This window comes from Balaenoptera ricei, chromosome 2 (assembly GCF_028023285.1).
Source record: "Balaenoptera ricei isolate mBalRic1 chromosome 2, mBalRic1.hap2, whole genome shotgun sequence".
Taxonomy (NCBI): domain Eukaryota; kingdom Metazoa; phylum Chordata; class Mammalia; order Artiodactyla; family Balaenopteridae; genus Balaenoptera; species Balaenoptera ricei.
This window is the reverse complement of record NC_082640.1, coordinates 113,736,413-113,757,999: the sequence shown is the minus strand read 5'-3', so window position 1 is coordinate 113,757,999 and position 21,587 is coordinate 113,736,413. Positions and strand designations below refer to the sequence as shown.

At 44.9% G+C, this 21,587-nt stretch overlaps 1 protein-coding gene and 1 long non-coding RNA gene across 2 annotated transcripts; one reads left to right on the top strand and one right to left on the bottom strand.

Moving 5' to 3' along the window:
• The first annotated feature begins 3,630 nt into the window (after positions 1 to 3,630).
• PSMB5 (proteasome 20S subunit beta 5) lies at positions 3,631 to 9,276 on the top strand. Its single transcript, XM_059913854.1, has 3 exons — positions 3,631 to 3,854; positions 4,587 to 4,893; positions 8,769 to 9,276. Exons 1-3 carry the CDS (start codon positions 3,657 to 3,659, stop codon positions 9,053 to 9,055), a joined length of 792 nt encoding a protein of 263 aa, XP_059769837.1. The 5' UTR covers positions 3,631 to 3,656; the 3' UTR covers positions 9,056 to 9,276.
• A 6,115-nt stretch (positions 9,277 to 15,391) lies between these two features.
• LOC132360553 (uncharacterized) lies at positions 15,392 to 21,527 on the bottom strand. Its single transcript, XR_009501126.1, has 3 exons — positions 21,301 to 21,527; positions 20,735 to 20,821; positions 15,392 to 15,588 (listed from the first exon to the last, which is right to left on the bottom strand). It is a non-coding gene; the product is annotated as an uncharacterized LOC132360553 (long non-coding RNA).
• Between the last annotated feature and the right edge of the window lie 60 nt (positions 21,528 to 21,587).

The window sequence follows — 21,587 nt, the reverse complement described above, 5'->3', positions numbered from 1 at the left end:
CGCAAATCCCATGTCTCCTCTACTAAGAAACCTTGAAGGGTTACAAGATCAAGTCCACCCCAGGCTGGCATTTAAGGCCCACTGTGGTCCAATCCTAATCCATCCACCACAACCTCTTTTCACGCAATTCCTAACACATCTCCCACCTCCCCTTCTTCTTTTTGAATCCTATCTTTCCAAGTCTGGCTTAAGTACCACCTATTCTGAAAATCCTTTCCAGATTCAGGCTGAGAGAGGAGAGAGGCTGTGAGTTTGAGAAGAAAGGGGATCTAAGTGATATTTAAGGAAATGATCCAGACCTCCTTGGCAAAGCCTTCCTGGACCCCCAACCTCACTCCAATCTATACCAAACTCTCTCACCTCTGAACTATAGCACTTATCATTGTTTTCTTCCCCCAACCCCTGCTTTATTGAGACACAATGGACATATAACATTGCGTAAGTTTAAGGTGTACAATATGATGATTTGATACCTCTGTGTGTGTGTCTGTGTACTGCAAAATGTTTACACAATAAGGTTAGTTAAATCCTTCACCTTACTTGATTACCATTTTTGTTGTTGTTATGATAAGAACATTTAAGATCTACTCTCTTGGCAACTTTCAAGTATATAAGAGTATTGTTAACTATAGTTGCTGTGCTGTACATTAGATTCCCAGAACTTATTCCTCTTATGACTGGAAGTTTGTACACTTTTGACCAACATCTCATTTTCTCCAACCCTGAGCCTCTGGCAACCACCAATCTACTATCTGTTTCTAAAAGTTCGGCTTTGTTAGACTCTACATATAAGTAAGATCATACAGTATTTGTTTTTCTCCATCTGACTTCTTGCACTTAGCATAATGCCCTCAAGTTTCATCCAAGTTGTCACAGATGGCAGGATTTCCTTCTTTTTTATGGCTGAATAATGTTCCACCACTTATATAACACTTTATGTATTCATCCATTGATGGATATTGTTTCCATGTCTTGGCAACTGTGAATAGTGCTGCAATGAACATTAGGGTGCAGCTATCTCTACGAGATAGTGATTTCATTTCCTTTGGATAAATACCCAGACATGGGATTACTAGGTCATATGGTAGTTCTACTTTTAATTTTTTTTTTTTTTGAGGAACCTCTGTACTATTCTCCATAGTGACTGCACCAATTTATATTCCCACCAACAGCAGCACTGATCATTTGTACCTCTCCTCTTTGAGGTCTCCCTGAGTGGGACCTTGGAGCAGAGAACTAATGTAAGGTAAATTGGGAACAGATTATGGAAGGCCTTGAATGCATGCTGAGGAGATGAACCTTACAGACCATTTTTAAGCAGGCAAATGATAAGATCAAGATGATGTTTCAGGAAAATCAATCTGGTGCTGTGCAGGATAAACTAGAGACATAGTTTGTACCCAGAAAAATCAGGAGAATATTTCAGAAATTCAGGAGTGAGGAGATAAGAAGCCAAAGGCGGTATCAGTTGCAGTGAAAAAGAATGTGAGAAGCACTGTAGAGGGAGAATGAACAGGACTTGGCAACCTAGTGGACGCGGAGTAAAGGAAGGGGAGTTGTCAAGATGAGCCAGGGCTTCAAGCCTCTGTGACTGGAAGAACATTATTGTCATTCTTCATGTGTTCATTTTGCAAACGTGTATTAAGCACACAGTGGGCACAGAGATAAATAGTAGAGAAATGCCTGTCTTTACAGTTGCTGGGTTTTTTTGGCCATGCTGCACAGCTTGTGGGATCTTAGTTCCCTGACCAGGGATTGAACCTGGGCCCCTGGTGCTGAAAGTGTGGAGTCCTAACCACTGGACCGCCAGGGGATTCCCGAGAAATGCCTGTCTTTAAAAGCTCACAATCCAGTGGGAGATAAATGTATATTTATAACCAGGTAAAATGTGAAAGTGCCTTAAGAGAGGACACTCAGACAGCATTAGTGGCAGAGTGAAAGAATCACTGAGAGAAGTCAGGAGGATTAGTTGCATTGCAGGAGTGACTGCAAAATAATACATGCTCAGTAAACAGAGGCACTCTGCATTTTCCACACCATCCAAGTGTGAGACCCACAGAAAGATCTTCTGCTTCATTACATTCTGATGGTTGGGTTTGGAAAGAGTTGCCAAATTTCAGCATTAAAAATACAACACTCTCAGAGTCTGTTGGGAGGAGGAGGGGCTGAGTTGGGCATCGGAGGAAAGAGGAATTTAGATTTTTTTTTTAATAAATTTATTTATTTTTGGCTGTGTTGGGTGTTCGTTGCTGCACACGGGCTTTCTCTAGTTGCGGTGAGCGGGGGCTACTCTTCGTTGTGGTGCACGGGCTTCTCATTGCGGTGGCTTCTGTTGTTGCAGAGCACAGGCTCTAGGCGCATGCTTCAGTAGTTGCGGCACGTGGGCTCAGTAGTTGTGGCTCACAGGCTCTAGAGCACAGCCTCAGTAGTTGTGGCGCATGTGCTCAGTTGCTCCACAGCATGGGGATCTTCCCGGACCAGGGATCGAACTCGTGTTCCCTGCATTGGCAGGCGGATTCTCAACCACTGCGCCACCAGGGAAGCCCAGGAATTTAGATATTGATGGACGTTGCTGCTGGAATCCAACAAGGAAGGGCAGATGCTGACTTCATAGAACCATAAAGCAGGAGGCAACATTTCATACACTTGCCCAGTTCCTTGCTTGTTATGGTTCCCAAAAGGGTTGAAAAATGAAGGTGGGTGAAGAGAGGGAGAGAAAATGAAATACAGCACATTCCTGAATAAGAGCTTGTCTTAGCTAGCTTAAGTCAGAAAACCTCTTTGTACATCTTTATGGAGCCTCAACTCTCCTCCGGGCTCTGAAATGGTAAATTACTATTGACTCAGTTATTCAGGAGCTGAATTGCGAACCCAGTCTGTGGATTAACTGGGCCCTTTGCTTTTCCTTCTTTATTCTTCTATCTGCCTTTTGGTCAATTCATTACTCAGTAGAATTTCCACCAGAGGGTGGGAGTAAAGACAACACTGAATCTTAAAAATTGGTTACTGTTAAAGAACGTGGCTAGCGTGGCGACTGATGTTATCAAACAACAAGCGGTATAGCGCTCTTATTTTGTTGCGCTTTTTAGCACAAACTACTGTGGTTTTACTAACTTCATAGGAAAATGGCCTCAGCATAGATCATTACTTTACCCAGTATTAGAGAGTACCCTTACACAAAATGGCAACTTCAGTCGCGTTAACAGACTGCTGAAGCAGTAGTGATGTAAGTGTTGCTTGGACACCAGGCGGGGCGGGGCGGGGCTGATTTACCGCTACCGGTTTAGAACAGGTTTTCATCCAGTCACGCCCTTCTGAAAGATGGCCGGCCCCACTTCCCTCCCTCGACCTGGACGTTTGCGATTGCTTCCTATGAATTTGAGGTTAATCTAATCCCGTGTTGTTTACGTGACCAAAGTCAAGATGGCAGCCACATCCCTTTGTAATTTAAGAGGAGTGAAGCCATTTATTTTTTCCTCCTCGGTGAAAATAATCACTCGCGTCTGGCTCCTGTGTTTGGAGGCGTGGTTGCCAGGAGTTAAAATGGTTGCTCCCTGTGATAGATTTAATAGGGAGTGAAGCTGTGACGACGAGGCGTTGCCCGGCCGCTCTTTGCTAGGCGTTCTGGCAGGCAGTTCCCTTTGCCCTTACTAGACATGGCGCTGGCTAGCGTGTTGGAGAGGCCGTTACCCGTGAACCGGCGCGGGTTTTTCGGGCTCGGGGGTCGTGCGGATCTGCTGGACCTGGGTCCAGGGAGTCCCAGCGATGGGCTGAGCCTGGTCGCGCCCAGCTGGGGTGTCCCAGAGGAGCCGAGAATCGAAATACTTCATGGAACCACCACCCTGGCCTTCAAGGTGCGGACCCAGCCGTCGCGCCGGGCAGAGTTGCGCGCGCCCGCGCCCTTCCCGACCTCCCAGCTAGTCCGGAACCCGCGGTGGTCGCGGCCACGAAACCCAGACGGAGGCTCGGGCCTCTCACCCCAACCCCGGCGGTTTCGCTGTCTCACTGCCCCGAGAGGCCTCGGTTCTCGCTCTGGCCGGAGTGGGGGGTGACGGGGCTGGAAGGGCGGGGCGTGTGGTAAGTGGGAGAAGGAGCCCGAGGCTGCTTGGGTTGATACCTAGGTGACCCCAGGGTGCTCCTGTCCAGGAAAGGACGCAGCAGCAGTGAACACTGGCAGAGGGAAGGCTGTTCTAACCACCAAAGGTTTTAGAAACTGAGTAGCCCCGATAGGCCAGGGTTACCGAAACGTTATAGCTTGAGGAGGAATGTTGGTGGGAGGAAGCACTGTACTAGGAGCCAGACAATTGGGATTCCTGGCCCAGCTTTGCAGTAACTGGCTGTATGATCTAGGGTAGGTCATTCGATCTCATTCCTCAGCCATCAAGTGAAGGTAATACTGAAGGTAATCCCATGTCAAGGGATTGATGTGAAACTCTAGTGACATTAATATGAGGGAAAGTATGTTGTGAAGTATAAAACGGCAGAGACAGAGATGTTCTGGGTTTGCACTGATGCATAAAGAAATGTCAAAGATGATGTTTTGTGGTCTCATGTGGCCTGTTTTGTGTTTCCTCTGATCTTAACAGTTTCGCCATGGAGTCATTGTTGCAGCAGACTCCCGGGCCACAGCAGGTGCCTACATTGCCTCCCAGACAGTAAAGAAGGTGATAGAGATCAACCCCTACCTGCTGGGTACTATGGCTGGGGGTGCAGCGGATTGCAGCTTTTGGGAGCGGCTGTTGGCTCGGCAGTGTCGAATCTATGAGCTTCGAAACAAGGAACGCATCTCGGTAGCAGCTGCCTCCAAGCTGCTTGCCAACATGGTGTATCAGTATAAAGGCATGGGGCTGTCCATGGGCACCATGATCTGTGGCTGGGATAAGAGAGGCCCTGGTGAGTTAAGCTGCAACCATGTGATTCTTGGGCTGGCACTACAGAGAGGAGGGGTTGGATGAACAGATGAATGAAAGAGCGTATGTCAGTGCTGGGGATGTGTTGGTTAGTTCTCAGTCGTTTCGTCTGTTTGTTCAAGGAAGGACTGTAGTGTAGGAAGGGGCAGGGAAGTAGATCAGCTGTGTCATTGACCACCCCTCTGACCTTGGGCAGGTTGCTTATTTTCTCAGACTGTTTCATCGTCTGTTACATAGGTTCCATGAGGTAATACATGTCAAGCATGTAGTGTCTGACACGTAATGTGTTTCCTTCTGGCCTCTCCTGTAAAATGATAAGACCTGCAAAGAGTTGTATTTAAGAATTAAATCAGCTAATAGACATAAAAACTCTAGTCAGTGCCATCTGATAGAAATACAATGTGAACTGCACATGTAATTTTACATTTTCTAATGGATGTATTTAAAAAGTGAAAAGAAATGGGTGAAATTAATTTTAACAGTTCTCTTAATCCAGAATAACTAAAATATTATCATTTCGGCATGTGTCGTTAGCCCCATTTCAGGTGCTCAACAGCCACATGTCGCTGGTGTCTACCATATTGGACAGCGAAACTAAGTACCTACTCAAAAGTTAGTCATTTCTCTTCCCTTTTTACCTGAAGAGAGTCTTTGGCCTAGAAGGGGGGCCCTTTGGGACTCATCTCCTTTCTTTGCTTGATATAATCACCTAGGTTCTGTTGTCATCTCTGAAAAGAAATTCCTTAGCCTATTTTTCTTTCTGGTATATAAAAACCTTGACAGGAAATTCAGTCTTGTATCTGATATCAGCTCTTGTTCAGCCAATTTTGAATGTCCCTTTAGTTAAGCTGGGATACAGCTAGTCACTTTCTGTTTAATTTTCCCCGTTGGTGCTTGAAAATAGTTAATCTTTCCTCCTATTGGCTTTGCTTCATTCATTTACCTCCCCCCGCCCCCCCCCCCCTTTTTTTTTTTTGACTGCACTGCTTGCGGGATCCCTGACTAGGAGGAATTGAACTGTCAGGGATTCCTGACCAGTGAAAGCACTGAGTCCTAACCACTGGACCACCAGGGAATTCCCTCATTTACCTGCTTTGTAAATGCCTAGTTTTCCTCTTTTGAACAACTGTAGGAGACCCACCACTTTTTCATTTGCTTTGGAGAATATTAGTTCATTACTCAATAGAGGATGAATGAGGAGAGATTTAAAAGTGCATGTGATAGAGGAGCTCAGTTTGTTACTTTGGAAACTGAAACACTTTTCTCTTTGAAAAGTGTGAAAGAACACTTCCATACATCTTGTGTGGTCTAGGGTAGCATTTCAGAAATGTTGTTTTGAATCCTTAGCTATTGGATTGGTCCCAGGTGGTGGAAAACAGTGTAAGAGAGTACAGAAGCTGGCTAGCAAGGAAAACACAGGAAGTCATAGCATAACCTAAATTGTACCATCTCAAGAAGCCTTCCTGACAAGCTGTCCCATTCAGGATGAGTCAGCCCCTGGCCTCAAGCTGACTGAGAAAGGATCACAGATTACTTAATGCAGGGCTGAATGAGATGAATTCCACTTTAAAGAGAACCAATAAAATGCTGAAGGAATTTGGGGGGTGGGGGGGGATTGCTTCTGATGGGGGGAATTGGGGAGGACTCATTTTCCTGGATGTGAAAATGAGAGAAAGGAAACAGAATGAACAAAAGAAGACAGGGAAGAAGCATGAGATTTTGGGGGAAGTTAACTGGACATCTAATTTAATTGGAACTAAAGTCTAGTTTAATTGTGAAGCAACTGGAACCAGATGGTGAGCTGACTAGGCAAGGTAGTGGCAATGGGACTTGAGGACGGGCTCCATGTTAGAACCACTGGAACCTGAAAACTGATAAGGGCAGTGCTTTTCAACCTGGCTTGTATCATAATCACCTGAAGACTTAAGAATCTAGCCCCGTGCTTGTCCCCCACCCAGACCAATTGAAAAAGAATACCTGGGCTAAGTCCTAGGCATCTTTTTAAAAAACTTCCTGGGAGTTCCCTGGTGGTCCGGTGGCTAGGACTCAGCACTTTCACAGCCGGGGCCTGGGTTTGATCCCTGATCCAGAAACTAAGATCCTGCAAGCCGCTTGCTGTGGCAAAAAAAAAAAAAAAAACTTCCTTAGATGATTCTGATGCATAGTGAGTGTTGAGAACCACTGAAATAGGAAGAAGATTAGTGATGCATTGACAGAACTTGAAAATACAGAAGGAAGTGGATTGGTGGGGCAGAAGACGGATGAGTTTGGTAGGTAATGGAGAACCACTGAAAGTATTTGAGGACAGGAAATTTAAATATGAATTTGGTGACAAAGGCATCCAGCTGGAGAGGCCCAGTGGGCAGATGGAAATGATAAAAATTTTACTACATCTTTGTCTAAACTTTTGTCTATACCAGAGGTTGGCTAACTTTTTCATAAAGGGCCAAATATAAGTAAATATTCTAGGCTTGCAGGCTATATGATCTTTGTCTCAACTACATAGCTCCATTGTTTTAGCAAAAAAGGAGGCATAGACAATATATACACAAATGGCTGTGGCTATGTTCCAATAAAACTTTATAAAATTGGTGCTTGGGGGAATTCCCTGGCAGTCTGGTGGTTAGGACTGTGCGCTTTCACTGCCGAGGGCCTGGGTTTGGGGAACTAAGATCCCATAAGCCGCTCAGCACAGCCAAAAAAAAATTAATTTAAAAAATTAAAATTAAAAAAATAGGCGGTTGACCTGGCCTACCACTGTACCAGCACTGTCCAATAGAAATATAGTATGAGCCATACATGTAATTTTAAATGTTACAGTAGCCACATTTTTAAAAATAAAAAGGAAAATTAATTTTAATAATATATTTTATTTAACCCAATAGATCCAAAATATTATTACTCCAGCATGTGGTACTAGCTTCATTTCAAATGCTCAGTAGTCACCTGTGGCTAGTGGCTACCATACTGGACAGTGCAGGTCTTTACAATATGATTTAAAATTATAGGCTTTATTCTCTTACTGTGTGATGTATGCCTTGCGCTCCAGATAGTCTAAACTCTGAGGGTTGGGATTGTCTTTCTGTTTGTTTTTTTTTCCTTCATTTTTTGGCTGCACAGCCTGTGGGATCCTAGTTCCCCAACCAGGGATCGAACCTGCACTTACTGCATTGGAAGTGCAGAGTGTTAACCACGGGACCGCCAGGGAAATCCCAGGATTGTCTTAAGTATTACCTCTCGCAGCGCCTGAAGTTCTGTGCTTGAAACCTAAGTCATTTGAATTATACTTGCTTTTTGGTTGTACAGAGAAGACAGACAAGGCAGTTACTGTAATGTGAGGTAAGATGGGATGGTATGTGTAGAATCCTGAAGTCTTAAAATTTAATTTGATTTCTTCACTTTTTTTTAAAAATTTATTTATTATTTATTTTTGGCTGTGTTGGGTCTTCGTTTCTGTGCAAGGGCTTTCTCTAGTTGCAGCAAGCGGGGGCCACTCTTCATCACGATGCGCGGGCCTCACTATCGCGGCCTCTCTTGTTGCGGAGCACAGGCTCCAGACACGCAGGCTCAGTAGTTGCGGCGCACGGGCTTAGTTGCTCCGCAGCATGTGGGATCTTCCCGGACCAGGGCTTGAACCCGTGTCCCCTGCATTGGCAGGCAGATTCTCAACCACTGCGCCACCAGGGAAGCCCCTTCACCTTTTTTTTTAAAAGTAATTTTATAGAAGTGTTATTTTGTTGTATTTCTGTTGGTCTCCCCTGGGTTTCAACAGGAATGGAGAACTGTTGCCTTGGAGGATGAATCAGATGTCAAAAGGGGTGATCATTTTTTTCTTACTAACGTCATCTCTCTTTCCAGGCCTGTACTACGTGGACAGTGAAGGAAACCGGATCTCAGGGGCCACCTTCTCTGTAGGTTCTGGCTCTGTGTATGCTTATGGGGTCATGGATAGGGGTTACTCCTATGACCTGGAGGTGGAAGAGGCCTATGATCTGGCCCGTCGAGCCATCTACCAAGCCACCTACAGAGATGCCTACTCAGGAGGTTCCGTCAACCTCTACCATGTCCGGGAGGATGGCTGGATCCGAGTCTCCAGTGACAATGTAGCTGATCTACATGACAAGTATAGTGGATCTACCCCCTGAAGGAGGGCAGATGTGGCTGCTTGCCTTGCTTGGGGTGACTGTTGTTGGTAATATGGGTACAGCTCCCCATCCTGTAGTGGAGGGGTCCCTGATTGTATCGATCATTTTTTTTTAATCTCTGGTGCATTGACCTCCATGTGTTATCCGTTGTTAATGAGTTACTGCAGAGGTAATTCTTGGTTTTACTTTCTTGGATATTAACATTACACTACTCGATCTCAGCCTGTGTTGTGTCTTTTCTCCACACTGTCCCCCCTCCAAGCACTTTACAGTCAAATAAGCCGGGACAGTGGGAGGGAAGTGACTGTAATTACAGGCAACAGTGGTGTGAAGACATTGTCTAGTGAATACATTAACGTCCCCACTCATGAAGCTAATAACAAAGGAGAAGGAGAGGGAGGGAGAAGGGAGAGACTTCCTGATTCTGTTTGCAAAGAGATGAAAAGTTGATGAGGTGGAAAGATGCACAGGGCTGTACCAGGCCGAGCTCTGGAGGAAAAAAAGCTCTCCTCCTGTGGTGGGGGAGGGGAGGCTGATGCTACATGCAGAGCAGAAAGGTGGAGAGGGTAAGCCAGTTGGGAAGGGAAGGCTTTGACCCTGGGAAAAGAGGACAAAGAGGTGTGTGTGAAAGCAGTAGTGACCACCAGCCTGGTGATCCCTGTCCTGGCCCTCCAGTGTGTGCCAGTGTGGGAGACAGACGGAGATGATGGTGGACTTATAGCCTCCTGGGCAGGAAGCGGCACAAAATTTTCACTGGAACGTGTGGGTGGGGAAGAGGCCCTGCTGAGAGCAGAGAGATGGCTGATTTATCACACCCAGCGCTGAGGGGCTTCCCAAGCTATGGTGGCAGCAGATGGCAAGGCCTTCTGTTAAAGAGAAGACATAGGACATAGAGGAGATAGAGGAGGTTGATGGGAGAAACTTTTAAGAAATGGGAGAGGAGGGCATAAACACTGCTTTGTATTAGCTGGCAAGAAGGAAGAAAGTGGTTGGTGAGGGTGACAATACAGTGTCGTCTTTTGAGGCCAAGGGGCTGGGAAGGGTTATCCACAGAAATAGAGGGGTAAAGCCTCTTCTCCCCCATACTGCAGCAACCTTCCCTTCTTGCACCTTCCCTCCCCCTTCAGCCTCCTGCAGTCTCCGTATTGACTGATGAGGGCTGTCGGCCAGGAACTGATGGAGGCTTGTTAATTGCATTTGTGAAATGCAGGGAAATTGGGAATTAGTGAGACCAGAGAAGGGAGTTTGGAAAACAAATGACTCTCGTGCCTAAGGAGATTCATTTTGCTGAAAGGTGCCTCCAGAGCCCCTGGAGCGGAGGAGCTGCCAGCGTGGACCTAGACCTGCTCTACAGTCAAAGCAGGCAGGAGCCACGCTACAGCTCCCTTCTGCGCAGCCGTCGGCAGATGCTTAGCTGCAAGAGGCAGAGACGGTCATCTTCCTCTCACTTAGGACAGTCGTTTGCAGACCTTTTACAAAATTAGAACTCTTTTTAAAAAATGAACTCTTAGGAGAAATCCAAGCCCCTGAAAGAAATCAAATCAGATTGAAGTAGAGTTGAAGGGCCCAGCACCTCAACCATTGAGCTTACCCCTCCAGCCACTTCCCACATCGCCACCCCCCCGGCCCCCCACGCATACTCCCTGGAACTTCTTGGAACCCCAAGGAACACAATTTGAAAACAACTGCCCTGGGAAATAACCTTGAGGATGAAAAGAGAGTTGAAGATTGGAATTCTTTTACATTGACCCCCAGAGAGCATGAGACTCCCTGGGCTCTTTTCCCATGAAAGAAAATTCAGTCTGGAGAGAAGAGATAGTCATGAAGCAATGCTGCCCTTGCCTTGTTGCTGTCTCACACCTGACTTTGCAGTGGTCTAGCTATTCAGTGTAAACACCTATTCTGCACTGGCTGAGTCCTTATGTTCAGGCAAAAAAATGCATATCCTAGAGTCCTGTGTTCTGGCATATCCCTGCTTCTCTGCCTTCCTGCATTTTGGATAAAAGAAAGAGTGGCTTAATGGAAGAGATCAACCTGTGGTAGGTTTTCTGGAAAGAAAGTAGAGCAGAGATAGAGGAAAACTGCAAGTCTCCAGGCCCAGTGACACTCACTCTGCAATTGCAGTTTCTTGCTGCTGGGAATGGTGGGGAGTTGGCTTTGCAGTGATGTGTGTCTCTGCCTGTGCGGGGATGACGGATACTGCACAGCACTGGAGAGATGCTGTTGAGTGGAGTGTACCAGTTCAGGGACTCCCATCAGATTAATTTCCCAGTGCAATCCTCTTGACAAAGGATGATGGAAAAGAAATTGCCTTAAATAGCCAGAAGATTAATTTCTCTCTGCAGTTCCCAGGCATCCAAGGGCCAGGGCTTTTTAAGTGATGTCTGACAATTTCTCCTTCCACAGATAGCTCAGTAACACCCAAATCTGACTCCTCAGGGTAGGTGATGGGACTAATCTGGTTAAACAGGGAGCAAAACACTCCTAGAGGCCCCATGCTTCCTCTTGCTGGCAGGGAATGCTGTGGGGTTGAAGACAGATGTGCCTTATAGCATCTCCAAACCAGGCAAGGGAGGGCTACGGGGAGCAGCGGTGCCCTGTGGGGTGAGTAGAATGTTCATGAGGGAAGGTGAAAAGGTAGGCGAGGACATGAGGAGGAGGGAGGAAGGTCACAGTTAAATCAGGGACTGAAGCATAATAGTTACTGAGTGTTCCCTCTTTAGGCAAAACCAGAAGGTCAATGTCTCTTGATATCCTCCTCAGCTAGCAAATGAGAAAACTGTCAAAGCCATTTGGGGAATGGAAAGTTACATCCTTTGAGGGGAAATAAAACAACTGATTTGTTATGGTCCACAGGTTCTATGTGGACTCTCCGGGGAGCGAGGCAAGAGGGGGGATGGAAAGGGAGTAAGGTGAAAAAAGGTGGAGGGAAACTGGGGAAGCATTTCCCTAGTCTCAGAAGAAGGAGGATGGTTGGGTCAGTGATGAATTCACATGAGCGTATCTAATTTGGTGAATACAATTAGGTATTTCATTTTCTGTTAGTTTTGATTGTTTTGTTAAGAGCCCCTCCTGCCAGGGCTTTAGCAGTAGATTAGATGCTTTGAAACTGACCAGCAGCAGTGACCTCAAGACAGGATTAACAGCTTTATGATTTAAAACATATGTATCGGGGCTTCCCTGGTGGCGCAGTGGTTAAGCATCCGCCTGCCAATGCAGGAAACACGGGTTCACACGGGTTCGAGCCCTGGCCCGGGAAGATCCCATATGCCGCGGAGCAACTAAACCCGTGTGCCACAACTACTGAGCCCGTGCGCCACAACTACTGAAGCCCGTGCACTGCAACGAAGACTAGCTCCCGCTTGCTGCAACTAGAGAAAGCCCGCGTGCAGCAACAAAGACCCAACGCAGCCAAAAAAATTTTTTAATAATAATAAACTTATTTAAAAAAATAAAATAAAACATGTATATTGCAACTAAGCATCTCTGCTATTTTGGGGTACTTTTTTTTTTTTTTTTTTTTTTTTTTTTAAAGTGTTGTGGGGCCAAGGTCACACAGCTAGCTGGTCACCTTGATCTTTTTTTTTTTTTTTTTTTTTTTTTAATTTTATAGCTACTTTATTTATTAATTTATTATTGATTTTTGGCTGTGTTGGGTCTTCGGTTCGTGCGAGGGCTTTCTCTAGTTGCGGCAAGTGGGGGCCACTCTTCATCGCGGTGCGGGGACCGCTCTTCATCGCGGTGCGCGGGCCTTTCACTATAGCGGCCCCTCCCGTTGCAGGGCACAGGCTCCAGACGCGCAGGCTCAGTAGTTGTGGCTCACGGGCCCAGCTGCTCCGTGGCATGTGGGATCTTCCCAGACCAGGGCTCGAACCCGTGTCCCCTGCATTAGCAGGCAGATTCTCAACCACTGCGCCACCAGGGAAGCCCTGGGGTACTTTTTCTTGTTTGTTTTTTAAATTCTAGTTTCCCTTTAGGAAGCCAGAATCGTATTGGGAAAGCTTTAATTATAGCGGGCAAGACGAGAGAGCAAACACAGCAGTCACAACTGCCCTGATGAGCAGCTGTCGCCACCTCCTGCCTGACCCAGGCCGCCCCCCACCCCTGCATCAGCTGACTCTCCACATCCCTGCGGTGCACCCCAGGCCTGGCCTCAGAGCCAAGTTCTTGCTTCTCAGGGCTATGCCCCACTGAAGCATTTCCATAAAAACCATTTCTAAAATGTCCCATTCGCAGTTGTTAATGGGTCAGGCAGAAGAAATTCTACCCACGTCAGCTTCTTGGGTTTATTTAACCCAACTCATTTCTCCCTGAAGCTCTGCCTCTGAGTCAGGTGCCAAGCCTAACTTGGCACGTCACACTTTATAATCCAGACTTAGCTGTCATCAGCCGTGAAGATCTGAACCAGTTTATGTGAAAGGAAATTAGACATCGTGGGTTCAACGCCTTCTGATGCCTCCCCCTATATCAGCCCCACCCCCATCTTCTCAGGATGCGCCTTCTTTCTGTTGTGTCTCTGTTGATTTCATGTTTTCTCTCTGCTCTCACTTGATAAAAATTCCCTTCTCTTTCCTCCACAGAATTTAAATAAAAACTAATCAATCAATAAACCAAGTGCTGCTTATGGACACTAATGTAACAAGAAAAGGTTATTGCTAGCTTCAGGGTACCCAAAAAACTGGTATTACAGAGGGAAACACAGATGGAATATGAGAAAGTGAGCTAGAGAAAACAAGAGACAAATGAGACAGAAAAGTGACTCCTGGACAGCAAGAGTGAGATTGAGCAAAGAGGAGAGGGAGACGGGTCGTGGCAGAGAAGATGGATGGAGACGTTGATGGGCAGAGCTGGACTGTGAATGGGGGTGTGGGTCAGGGAGTGGGAAGGGAGACTCAGAAGGACAAGTGATAGAGAGAGTGGGCAGAGAAATCGGGAAGAAGGAAGCAGCGAGAAGCTAATGCACAGTGAAACATGTCCCCCTGGAGACAGATAATTTCTCCAGCCATACATACTGAACACGTGCCTCTGTGTGCTGCCCCTGTACTGTCACAGTCACTTACATTCTGCAAGAATCTCTCTCTGTCTACTCTGCTTGTGCAAGGTGGGAAAGAAGGTTTGAGCTCTCTCAGAACCACCTTTTCTCAACCCAGCCAGGAAGACAGAAAAGCAGAAACCCCTCTCATAAGAGCAGGAGGGTAAGTGAGGCAGGATCACAGATTCAGTACCTTTTAACATTTTACTTTTTGACTCACAAAGAGGTCCTCTCTCCCCTCACTTTCAGACCCCCTGGCCACACACCTCACACATACATGCTCACAGGTCAGGACCGAGGCTGTTCAAATGGCGAGAGGGGGGCCACAAGTTCCCAGGGAGACAGGAATAGCAGGTGCTTCTGGTAAGAAGGAAATAAGTAGGTCCACGTAGGAATGTGTGTAGCCCACAAGGGACCAAAGTCAAAGGGATATTTTTGTACCTACTGCAGCTCTTTTCCTAGCCTCGCCTCAATATCATCACTATCCCAAGGACATCAGACATTCTTAGCTTCCCCATGCATAGAGTTTCACAGAATACATCGACCCTTTTTTCATGGTAGTTCATCTGGAGTGGTGATGTGCATTGTTGTCTGATTAGAGGGAATCCATTGAGCACCAGGGTTCTGTGGGAGGGCTCATAATCACTCTGCTTCCCTTGAGTCTTGAGGCTGCACTCAAAGCTTAATCTTTAGAAAAGAAAGCAATGGAGCAGTTTAAACCAGAACAACAGATTAAGCATGGTCCCACATCTCTAAGTAAGTCCCAAAGAGGGAAAATGCACATAAAGGTGGATCAGCCTTGAGTCAGTAGAGCCCAGGTGTGGTCCTTGGCTGCATGGGCTACATCCATGAGCATCTGTGTAAGGTCTCTGATTGTTTTATGATACCTGTCTTCCTTTTCAGTTAAACACTTAACTCTACTACACTTTTTGTTTATTCCCCAATGTCTAGCGTGCTGCAGGCTACTCGGTAGAGATAATAAATGTATTTTTAATGAATAAATGAATGAATGAAGGATTTCACTATGGTGTCTTAACGCCAGTGATTCTTACCCTTCTCAGCATTGTGACTCCCTATTATTGTTGCATTTCAAGATGCTGTTTGCTCCTCTGAAACATACTATGAAACGTTATATTAATTTTTAAATTAAGACAAATTAAAATTACTTGCTTTATGAATCTTTTAAAAATGTTTTGCCACCCCCCTGCTTATAAATAACTACAACTAAGTGTCATAAAAGGCAGTTTTTTTTGTTTTTTTGTTTTTAAATTATTTATTTATTTATTTTTGGGTGTGTTGGGTCTTTGTTTCTGTGCGAGGGCTTTCTCTAGTTGCGGCGAGCAGGGGCCAGTCTTCATCACGGTGCACGGGCCTCTCACTGTCGCGGCCTCTCTTGTGGCACACAGGCTCCAGACGCGCAGGCTCAGTAGTTGTGGCTCACGGGCCTAGTTGCTCCGCGGCAGGTGGGATCTTCCCAGACCAGGGCTCGAACCCGCGTCCCCTGCATTGGCAGGCAGATTCTCAACCACTGCGCCACCAGGGAAGCCCCAAAAGGCAGTTTTGCCAAGCATCCCCACCTTGCCTGGATTCTGCAGTCCTGCTCTCTTTCTCTTCAAATGGCAGGATTAGTCTCACACAAAATACGATCAGCCCTTGAAGAACTGAGCTCCAGGTGTAGCTCTGTAGGTTATCTCCCTTACCATATTTTGTTTTATTTTGCTTTCTCGTCAATCCATGGACAGAGGCTTAGCCAATACCCAAGCCTGGTTCCTGGATGTCAGGTGCATGAGTGACTTGTTCTTTATAAGGGAAGGACTAATGGTGAAAGAGAGGAAGTTGTGCCACCAAGCCCCACACCCAAAAATGGAGACAAGCCACCTTTCTTTGGGTTTTGGTTTCCTTCAAAATCTAGAATTGCTGCCACTTGTCTTTCTTCCACCGGTTTAAACAAAATGTTTTGACATCCTAGGTGGTGTTCATTAACATGTGCTTTAGAATTTTCTGAAGAATTATAATGGAGTCCTAAAATAAATCAGAGAATTCCAGGGACCTTAAGACCCTAACCTTGTCTTGAGAAAGGGCTGAATCTAAATATCTAAAGCAAACAATTTTATCTATATTTAAAATTTTTTGAAATGCTTGAAAACTTCAGAGAAGTTGAAAGAATAGTACAATGAATACCCACTTACCCTTCACATATGTTCACTAATTGTTATCATTTTGCCACATTTACTTTATATGTATACATCCATTTATTTATTAATATTTATTTTACTGAATCATTTGAAAGTAAGTTACAGAGATCATGACATTTGACCCTTAAATATGTCTCCTAAGAACTAAGATATTCCCTTACAAAACCACAGTACTGTTATCACAACAAGAAATTTAACATTACTATGATCGTATTATCTAATACCCTGTCTGTATTCAAATTCACCAACTGTCCCAGTAATGTACATTATATATATTTTTTCCTGATCCAGGATTCAATCAAGGTTCACACATCACATTTAACTGTCGTGTCATTTCAGTTGCCTTTAATTTAGAATAGGTCCTCATATTTGTGTGTGTGTCTCTTATGACATTTATACTTTGAAGAGCACAGACCATAATATGTCCTGTGAAATCTGGATTTGTCTGATTCTTTCCTCATGATTAGATTCAAGTTAAACATTTTTAGCAAGAATATTGCCTAGGTGATATTGTATACTTCCCATTGCACTGCTGCTGGAGACACATAATGTCAGTTTGTTACATTATAGATGACGCTGAAGTTTGCCTGCTAGGTTTCTCCATTTGGGGACTTCCTTGATGGCACAGTGGTTAAGAATCCGCCTGCCAATGCAGGGGACAGGGGTGCGAGCCCTGGTCCGGGAAGATCCCACATGCCGCGGAGCAACTAAGCCCCTGCGCCACAATTACTGAGCCCATACGCCTAGAGCCCGTGCTCCACGACAAGAGAAGCCACCGCAATTAGAAGCCCATGCACCACAATGAAGAGTAGCCCCCGCTCACCGCAGCTAGAGAAAGCCCCTGCACAGCAACGAAGAACCAACACAGCCAAAAATAAAAAATAAATAAATAAATTTATAAAAAAAAAGAAATAAAGGTACATTATTTGCCCTTTGTAATTAATTAGTAAACTAATAATAAGTAGAGTGATTATTTGAAATCATGGGAAAATCCTGTACTCCCATAGTCTTGCACCCATTGGTTTTAGCATCCACTGATGATCCTTCCTTAATCAACTTTTGCATTGGTGGTTGCAAATGTTGGTTTTTCAAATTCTGTCATTTCTTCTACCTATATAAGCTGGCATCTTTCTTTTCCTCTTCCTCCTTTTACTTTGCATTTACCTATCTTTAATTTTTTATTTTATTGCATTTTAATTTATTCTTTATTTGCAGGTCTTTAAAGAAAAACTTCCCAGCTGTTTATACAATTTTGCATTCAATAAATCATTAAATCCATAACTTTTTTCTTTTAAAATCTAATCAGCCCTCACTCCTGCTACAGCATAAACTCCTTTCTTCACTCTTGAGTACTATTCCCTGCTACCTGCCTCTCTTCCTTCTCTTTTCCTTTGCATTATCTTCCACCTTTCTGTAACCTCTCTCATTTCTCCAAATCTCAACTCTCTCAGACACTTCCCTCACCAGTGTCTCTGAGGACACAGTCCCAACTGGCTCTGGGATTTCCTTCCACTACTGTTCTAAAATGCTCTTGGGTGTGGTAATGAATGACTGTCAGAAACAGCTTCCTGGCCTCATGCCAGGGGAAGTTAGATTTCACTGTGTGGAGAGGCCCCTTTGGGATCTCACTGAACAGAAACAGCTTAAAATACTAAAGAGATCTGTTTGATTCAAAGCTAAATAAGTAGCTTTTCCTCAATTGACAAGTCATCTGTGAAGTTTAACATTTGAAATCTCAAATGCTTTAGAATTTTAAATTGTAATTAGGTGAAAAAGGTGCATTTTCTCCCTATTCTCATTACCTAAGAGCACAAAAATGGTTTACTCAAACTTTCTACCAAAGATTCCCCTGTGACAATAAGGAAAAAAATTAAAAGAAAAAGAAATGACAGGACTTCCCTGGTGGTCCAGTGGTTAAGACTCTGAGCTTCCACTGCAGGGTCGCGGATGCCGCATGGCGTGACCAAAAAAAAAAATAGAAAGAAAGAAAGAAAAGAAATGGCTTTTCCATCTTAACTCTGACCTTTGTAGAAATGGACTCATAATTAAAGATATATCCCAAGAGATGTTGTATGGGGGTTGTGAACATTCTACTGATAATCAGAGGGAAGACAGGCTTCTCTTTCGTGGACTCAGAACAAGAGAGCAAAAGAGTATAACATCGCAAGGCAGAGTGGATTGCAATTTAGGCAGAGACTAACGAATGGTCAAGAGCACAGGTCCTGGAGTCAGAAGACCTGGATTCAAGTTCTGACTCCACCATTTAATGAGCTTAATGACCTTGAGGGAAGTCACCCTCCCTCTCTGAGTCTTAGTTTTCTCATTAGTAAAAGAGGCAATATAATCGTACTTATAGGCTTGAGTACATGAAATAGAGTGGCTGGCACCAAGTAAACCCTCAATAAATGTTGATTATAATTGTCATTAACAGTTTTGTTTTCCCTTCATCCTAACGTTTTTGAAAATGATCACCTGTACACCTGAGGATATGAGATGTCCTAATATATTCCTATCAAAAGTGAATGTTTTCCTGGGACTTCTCTGGTGGTCCAGTGGTTAAGACTTCATGCTTCCACTGCAGGGGGCACGGGTTTGATCCCTGCTCAGGGAACTAAGATCCCGCATTACACACAGTGCAGCTAAAAAGGAAAAAAAAAAAAAGGTAAAAAGTTTACTTTTCTAATGATTTTCCTGGCTTATATTATTATTATTATTTTATTTATTTATTTATTTTGGCTGCGTTGGGTCTTTGTTGCTGCGTGCGGGCTTTCTCTAGTTGCGGTGAGCGGGGGCTACTCTTCGTTGCGGTGTGCGGGCTTCTCATTGCGGTGGCTTCTCTTGTTGCATAACACAGGCTCTAGGGGCGCGGGCTTCAGTAGTTGCGGCATGCAGGCTCAGTTGTTGTGGCTCCCAGGCTCTAGAGCGCAGCCTCAGTAGTTGTGGCACACGGGCTTAGTTGCTCCGCGGCATGTGGGATCTTCCCGAACCAGGGATCAAACCCGTGTCCCCTGCGTTGGCAAGCAGATTCTTAACCACTGCACCACCAGGGAAGTCCCGTATTATTATTATTTTTTAATAATGGAAAACACGGGAAAGGAAACACAGGAAGTCTATAACCCTTAAGAACATAAGCACTGCCACCTCATTTTCATGTAACAGGCAAAGCTGCTGCCTGGGTTGCCATATAAGCCAGGGTGCTGCTAGGGTGAAAAAAACACTTGGAGGCAACAGCCCTTTCTGCTGAGAAGCAGATCCTACCAAGAACATCCTAGACTTTGAGAACCAACAAGTGAATGGAGGAGATATTTCAGCACTGGGGGGCTGAATAAGACAGCCGGCTTGGGGCAATGAGACCTTGTAGTAACCTCTCTCTGATCCTGTTTCCTGTAAAATTGGGATGCCAATAACCTGCCTGTTTAATACTGATATAATCACATTATCTAGTTTCATATATTTCATTTACCACATTCGATTTTCCCCAATTATCCTGATAATGTCCATTATAGTTTTTTTTTCCTAACCCCGATTCAATCAAGGATCATATTTTGCATTTAGTTGTTATGTCTCTTTATTGTCCTTTAATTTATTTTTATTATTATTATTTTTTAAATATTTATTTATTTTGGCTGTGCCGGGTCTTAGTTGCAGCACACAGGATCTTCGTTGTGGCATGTTTAGCTGTGGCAGGTGGGCTCCTTAGTTGCAGCATGCATGTGGGATCAAGTTCCCCGACCAGGGATCGAACCCAGCCCCCTGCGATGGGAGCGCGGAGTCTTACCCACTGGACCACCAGGGAGGTCCCCTGTTGTCCTTTAATTTAGAACAGTCCCCTCATCTTTGTGTGTGACTTCATTACATTGATATTTTAGAAGCGTTCAGGCCAGCTGTCTTGTGGAATGTTGTGAGGGTGAAATCACATAACAATATTTTTTAAAGCTGTGCTTTGAGCCAGTGAGGCATAACGGTTAAGAACTTGCGCTATGGAGCTAAATTTTCTGGGTTCAAGTTCCAGGTCTACCTCTTACTAGCTGTATAACCTTAGTCAAATTATTATACCTCTTTCTGTCTTAGCCTCATCTATAAAGTGAGGATAATGAGTACCTCCCCACTACTGTGGCGATTAAATAAGTAAATACATGTAAAGTGTTCACAGCAGTCCCTGCACAGTAAGTGCTCATGAACTGTTACTGAAGAAGGCAAATTCTTGTTGTGGGATCTGAGTTTCAAAATCTGTGTGTGTTTAGCTAGAAAAAAAATTCACTCAATTATAAATGATTTTTTTTCAGTGTTTACTAAATGTCTATAATTATGCCAGCTGCTGCAGTAAAAATTTAAAAAATAGCTCCTGAATGGAAAAAAAGAAGTTTAAGATATGATCTGTGATCTCAAACAATTTACTAGTGTGAAATTACTGAAATATGGGAAACAATCAAGGTAGAGTTAAGCACTAACCTGAGTAAACATGAAGTTCATGCTGATAGTTGAGAGAAGGAAGTGGTCTGTGTTGACTGAAATAGCTGAAGAGTGTTTCAAAACTGACTAGTCAGAGAAGAGGAGACACGCATTACTCCAGGCAAATGAAACCGCTTGAGCAAAGGAATAATACGGGAGTGAGGGCAGTGGGAAATAAGTACAAACAGAGGCCTGCGGCCAGATTATGAGTGGTTTAAAATCCAGGTACAAGCAACCAGGTCTTCATGCAGGAGGTAAAGGGGGACCATTGTAGGTTCTTGAGAATGTAGTGTTAGCCAAATAGAGAAAAAATTGGGGACGAAGTCTGAGCAAAAATCCTCGCCCAAAGTGTAAGACTACTTTGTCTTTCACCTGAAAGATGTCACGCAGTTGCATGAATGTTCATTTAAAGGTGGGAGGGTTAAGCAATAGACGTGACCCAGAGACGTTCCACCTGGAAATCATGAGCTCGGCCCACGCTCCGAGTGCTTGATGCTTAATCCCAAACTAGAATTTTACTGACTAGTTAACCAACTTTAGCAAATTGTCAGAAGGTGCTCGCTCACCGGTTTTTTATGCTGGTAACGAAGGCCTGGTTTTACTGAGGAACAAACATGGGAAAGGGTGAGAGGAGGGTGAGAAAGTGAAAGGAAGGGGAGAGAGGTGGGGAAGGGTATAGGTGCCAACCGGGCCGCCAGGGTCCGAGCGGAAGGGGGCCAGGGTCGGCGGTCGGGCGGCCCTTGGGGGCCCCCTGGGCCCGCGCCTCGGGCGCTGCGCGTGTGCTCGCGGGTGGGGCGCCCAGCGGCCGCCAGCGGCCAATCCGGGCAGGCGTCCGGGGAGGGGCGGGGCTTGC